The sequence below is a fragment of the Cajanus cajan genome, chromosome 5 (genome assembly GCF_000230855.2).
Source record: "Cajanus cajan strain Asha chromosome 5, NIPB_CcT2T_4, whole genome shotgun sequence".
NCBI lineage: Eukaryota > Viridiplantae > Streptophyta > Magnoliopsida > Fabales > Fabaceae > Cajanus > Cajanus cajan.
The window spans coordinates 46,436,363-46,441,755 of NC_138521.1; the positions used below are offsets into that span (position 1 = coordinate 46,436,363).

A 5,393-nucleotide genomic window follows, 5' to 3' on the forward strand; every position below is an offset into this window, starting at 1 on the left:
TGCACGACTCTGTTCAAGGTGATCCCTCTTTCGAGATACAACCTCCCTTGAGTCCGAACAAGGGTATATTTCTTTCAACTTTACAACTTTATCATGATTTTTAATGAAACCTTCTTATGTATTTTCTTTTTGTACAGGTTCGACTGAATCGCCTCGACCCTTCACAACTTCCCCTTCGACCCAAGGCGGGGTTACTTCTTCTGTCCAAGGTCTTTCGTCAATTCCTTCTCCGGACCTGGACTTGATGAGCTTCTTCAATGATGAAGATGAAGATATTAACAGTATCTTCAAGGTCTTGGATAATTGCACAAGTGGTCCTTCAGAGTCGGAAAAAGAAAAAGTTAAAGTTGTTGAGCAAGTTTCTGAGACTCCATCATATCAACCCCCACTTGACTCTTTTCGATCAAAGGCGTATGTTGAAGATCTTGACCAGGCCTTTCTCTTTCCTGAGTTCAAGACAGAGGTTGAGCAGATGATGGATGATCTATTATCTTACTCTAACCTTCCTCCTGAGGTCCATTCTGAGCTGCAAGAATTTGTCCAACCCTTTAGCCTCGCATGGGACCTTCGATCTCAATGGTCCACTGCTTTTCAAGAGGTCACCCATGTCGAGGTTGAAAGCGAAGAAGACCGTGCTAAACTCAAGAAGTTCCGAATGGACCTGCTTACGATCAAAGACTCAACGGCGGAAATGGTGTCTTCTCTGCAAAAATTACAACAAGAAGAAAAGGATATAGAGATCACCATCAGGTCTCTCCAACATGAGTTAGATAAGGTTCGCTCGAAGAAGGATGCCATTAAGGTTCAAAGTCAAGAGATCAAGTAGCGTCAAACAAGTCTCAAAGAGGAAGGCAAGGTCATATCTTCTCGACTTGCGAAAACCTTAGAGCAGAAGAAGCACTTGGAAGCTCAATGCACCTCTCGAAGAAAACGTTTGGACGAGGCTTACAAAGCTTTCAAAGAGTTTAAGTCCAAATTCTGTAATAATTAGATTTTCTTATTTGGCTTCTGTTGGACAAATTATTCTGCTCTGTTATGAAAATATTTCAAGTATTTCCCATTCATTACTTTCGTCACATTTGAATTTATCTCTTTAATGACGTATGCATTTTTAGAATATGCTTGTTCGACTATGAAGGGGCCTTCCCAGTTATAAGACCATTTACCTAGATATCGAGATTTTTGATCCATGGGAAGAATTACTTTTAACACCAAGTCCCCAATTCGAAATCGTTGTGTTTTAACCCTCTTGTTGTACGATTTCTCGACTCTTTCCTTTTGTCGAACAATATTTTGCAACGCAATTAACCTTTCCTCCTCTAAAGAAATCAACTCATCATACATTAGATTCCAATAATCATCAGTAGGTAATTCATTCTGTTTCTGTATATGAATTGATTATAAGTTAATATCAATAGGAAGGATAGCTTCATGCCCATACACTAACTTATATGGAGTAGTTGCATCTCTCGGAGAATTTCTATAAGCCCATAGTATTTGAACAAGAGTTTCATGCCAACTTCAAGGCCTATTTGACACATGCTTTTTAATTAGCCCAATCACTATTTTGTTAGCTGCCTCGACTTGACCATTTGCTTGCGCATAATATGGTGTTGAAGTTATCAACTTAATCCCTCTCGATTCTGTATATTGAGCGACTTTTCGACCTGTGAAAATTGTACCTTGATCAGTTGTAATTGTTTGAGGAATCCCAAACCTTGTAATAATGTGATCTTCGATGAAATTAATTATGTCATTTTGCTCAACATCTTTTAAAGGAATAGCTTCAACCCATTTTGTAAAGTAATCTATGGCAACCAAAATATATTTGTTATTTTTTGAGGAAGGTGGGTGTATTTGTCCGATTAAATCCATTGCCCAACCCCGAAATGGCCAAGGTTTGATGATCGAATGCAACTCACTTGCTGGTACCTTTTGTATTGGTCCATGTTTTTTACACTCCTCACAACTTTTTGCGAATTCGATACAATCTTTAATCATAGTTCGCCAATATAAACCTTTCCTTGACAAAACCCATTTCATCTTCTTTCCAGCTTGATGTGCTCCAGAAATGCCTTCATGAATTTCTGCCATTGCTATATAACCTTCATGGTCTCCCAGACATTTGAACAAAACTCCGTCGAAGCCTCTTTTGTACAATTCACCGTTTAGTAAGAGATAATTGAGAGCTTGGAGTTTAATCTTCCTTTCGACCTTTATATTAGGATTTCGCAAATATTCGATCAATTCGCTCCTCCAATCTTGTTGACTTGCTGAACCTATACTTAGAATTTCTCGATGGTCTAACACTTCACTTTCTGTATGAATCAGATATTCGAGACACTCTTTACTGATTTTATATCCAGAGGCTATCTGAGCCAACTCATTTGCAATAAGATTTGAGTCCCGAGGAATGTGTTGTAACTCTACTTCACCAAACGTGTCAAGTAACTGCACAGCTCGAGTCTTGAATTCAACTAATTTTGCATTTAAACACTTATACTCTCGAGTTAATTGTTTGATGACCAGTTGTGAATCTCCTTGAATTACCACATTTTTAGCGCCCAATTCTTTAAGGATCTCGAGTCCAGTAATGAGTGCTTGGTATTCAGTTTCATTATTCGAGTATCCTGTATTTGTTTTGAATGATAACTTAGTCGGAATTCCTTGAGGAGAAATGATTAAAAAACCTATCCCGGTGCCTAAGTCATGTTTAGAACCATCAAAAAATAATTCCCAAGGTTTAATGGCTAAGTAATTAATTTTTTCAGTTTCTTTCAAATGATCTGCAAGAAAATCTGCAATTACTTGACCTTTGGTTGCTTTTAATGGCTCGAAAGTTAATGAGTATTCAGTTAATGCAAGTGCCCATTTACCAACTCGAGAATGTAACACAGGTTTACACAACATATATTTTATCACATTACTTCGACAAAATATTACAACATCACGAGTCCTAATATAGTATTTCAACTTTGTACAAGCAACATAAAGACTTAAACATAATTTCTCTAAAGGGGTATATCTAGTTTCTGCTCCTACTAACATTCGACTTAAATAATAAATTGCTCTTTCGATGCCATTATCATCATCTTGCACCAGCATGCCCGCAATAGTCGAATCACTAGCTGAAATATACAACTTCAGTTGCTTCCCTTCAGAGAGTGGTGCAAGCACTGGAGGATGAGCCAGGTAGATTTTAATTTCCTCGAACGCTTTCTGGTGTTCTTCATTCCATCGAAATTCTTGCTCCTTTTTTAAACGCAGCAAAGGAGAGAACACTTTAGTTTTACCAGATAAATTCGAGATAAATCTTCTCAAAAAATTTACTTTACCTAAAAGAGATTGAAGTTCCTTCTTGTTCGATGGAGGTTTAATCTCCATGATAGCTTTCGTCTTATTTTGATTAACTTCAATTCCTTTCTGGTGTATAACAAACCCCAGAAATTCTCCTGCTGAAACACCAAAAGCACATTTTAGTGGATTCATTTTCAAACCATGTCTTCTCATTCTTTCAAAAGATAATTTTAAATGGCTTAGGTGGTCCTCCTTTTGTTTCGACCCAACAATTATATCATCAATGTATACTTGTAAGTGGCGTTGGGCGTTTATGAATGGGTGATGATGCCCTCTGGTAAGTGGCACCTGCATTTTTTAGTCCAAATGGCATCATCACCCATTCATAAACGCCCAACGCACCTGGACATCGAAAAGAAGTTTTCGATATATCATTAGCTGCAAGGAAAATTTGGTTATATCCTGAATAACCATCAAGTAAAGACATAATTTCATTACCTGCAGCAACGTCTATCATGGTTTCAGCAATGGGCATAGGATACTCATCTTTGGAAGTTGCCATGTTGAGATCTCGAAAGTCAATGCATACTCTGAGTTTCCCATTTTTCTTTATAACCGGTACTATGTTCGAGATCCACTCAGGATATCTTGAAGTTCTGATGAACTTCGCTTTTAATAACCTCTCAATTTCTCCCTTGATTTTCTCGAGTATTTCAGGAGCAAATCTTCGAGGAGTTTGCTTTACGGGTTTCTTTCCTGGGATCATGGGTAGCCTATGCTCTACCAACTCTCGATCTAATCCTGGCATTTCATCATAATCCCATGCAAAACAATCTTTGTATTCATGTAAAACTCGAATTATTTCCTCCTTTAACTTCCCTTGCAAGAACTTGCTGATATAAGTTACTTTTCTATTTTCGACAGTTCCCAGATTGATTTCTTCAAGCGGATCTTGGGATTCTAACTTATGTTCTTCATTGGTTGCCCTCTCGAATCCCAGGGGCGAATCATCGAAAATACAGTCTAATTTGGGTTCCAGCTCTTGCTCTTTGCATTTTGTGGTTGTTTCGACCTCCTGGTCTTTTTCTATTTTTTCTGTTTCTGTTTGTCTCGAGGAAACTCGGTCCTCTCGGTTTTCCTCTGTTTTTTCTTTTCCTTTGTTTTTTTCAACTTCGGGATCTATATTTGTCTTTTTTTTTTCTTCTTTTTTCACCTTGAAGTTTCCCTTTGTTTTCTGTTTTTCTTCGGCCACGATGGTCGAACTGTCTTTGCTATCTTCAAAATATTGTTCTTCGGCCATGTTGGTCGTTCGATCGGCCACATAGGCCGATATTCGAGCTAAAAAGCTCGAGTAAGGATCTTTATCCTTCATTCTTCTGGTGGAGCCGAATCCTTTTCGGCTCGAATCACAAATCCCTTTTTCACATCCCAGCAAAAGGTTTTCTTGATTCCTTCCTCTTCATCCATCACCCCAGAATTGTAAGCATCGAAAGGCTTGGTCTTCGCAAAGGCTGTTAGTTGCTGATCAGCAAAATACATCCCAACCACATACATTTTCTGATCGGCCTCGAGGACCTCTAACCCTTCATCATCATTCCAGAAGAAAATCTTCTGATGCACTGTCGAAGGAACGGCCCCTACTCCATGGATCCACTCTCGACCTAACAGAACATTGAAGTTTGCCTTAGAAGGCGTCACTATAAACATAGTAGTCCTCTTCACACTCCCAATCTGCATATCGAGCAGAATCATACCTTCAGGGTTTGAAGACTTGCCTGCATAATCAAAAATCATTATATTGTGAGGTTTCAGATCAGTCAAAGATTTCCCAAACCTCTTCAACATGGTTTTAGGCAGGATGTTCATAGCTGCACCCCCATCGACCAAGACCTTGTTCACTTCTTGCCCTTCGATCATCAAGGTCAGCAAGAGGGGCTTAAGGTGCCCTTTCATTTCCTCCGTGGGAGAATCAAACACAGCAGAATTGAACTTGGGGACAACCCTCGAGATCTGATTCACCCATATAACCTTGGACTCATAATTAGGGTCCTCAAAATAATCCTCTCGATGGATATCCTCTTATTCATTCACGGCCT

At 38.9% G+C, this 5,393-nt stretch overlaps 1 protein-coding gene across 1 annotated transcript; it reads right to left on the minus strand.

Annotated features, from left to right (window-relative positions):
• Positions 1 to 1,020: 1,020 nt before the first annotated feature.
• Positions 1,021 to 4,669, minus strand: LOC145958020 (uncharacterized). The gene is made up of 5 exons (XM_083074469.1): positions 3,700 to 4,669; positions 3,081 to 3,455; positions 2,551 to 2,630; positions 1,933 to 2,451; positions 1,021 to 1,383 (listed from the first exon to the last, which is right to left on the minus strand). Exons 1-5 carry the CDS (start codon positions 4,667 to 4,669, stop codon positions 1,021 to 1,023), a joined length of 2,307 nt encoding a protein of 768 aa, XP_082930595.1.
• Positions 4,670 to 5,393: the final 724 nt, after the last annotated feature.

Bases quoted from the DNA above. Each gene is read 5' to 3' on its own strand.
- LOC145958020 (XM_083074469.1), bottom strand. From the start codon at position 4,669: ATGAAGGATAAAGATCCTTACTCGAGCTTTTTAGCTCGAATATCGGCC. The intron at 2,631-3,080 runs GCATCGAAAGAG...AAACAAATACAG, and splicing joins GGTGCAAGATGATGATAATG to GATACTCGAATAATGAAACT. The intron at 1,384-1,932 runs GTACCAGCAAGT...ATTCATATACAG, and splicing joins AACATGGACCAATACAAAAG to AAACAGAATGAATTACCTAC.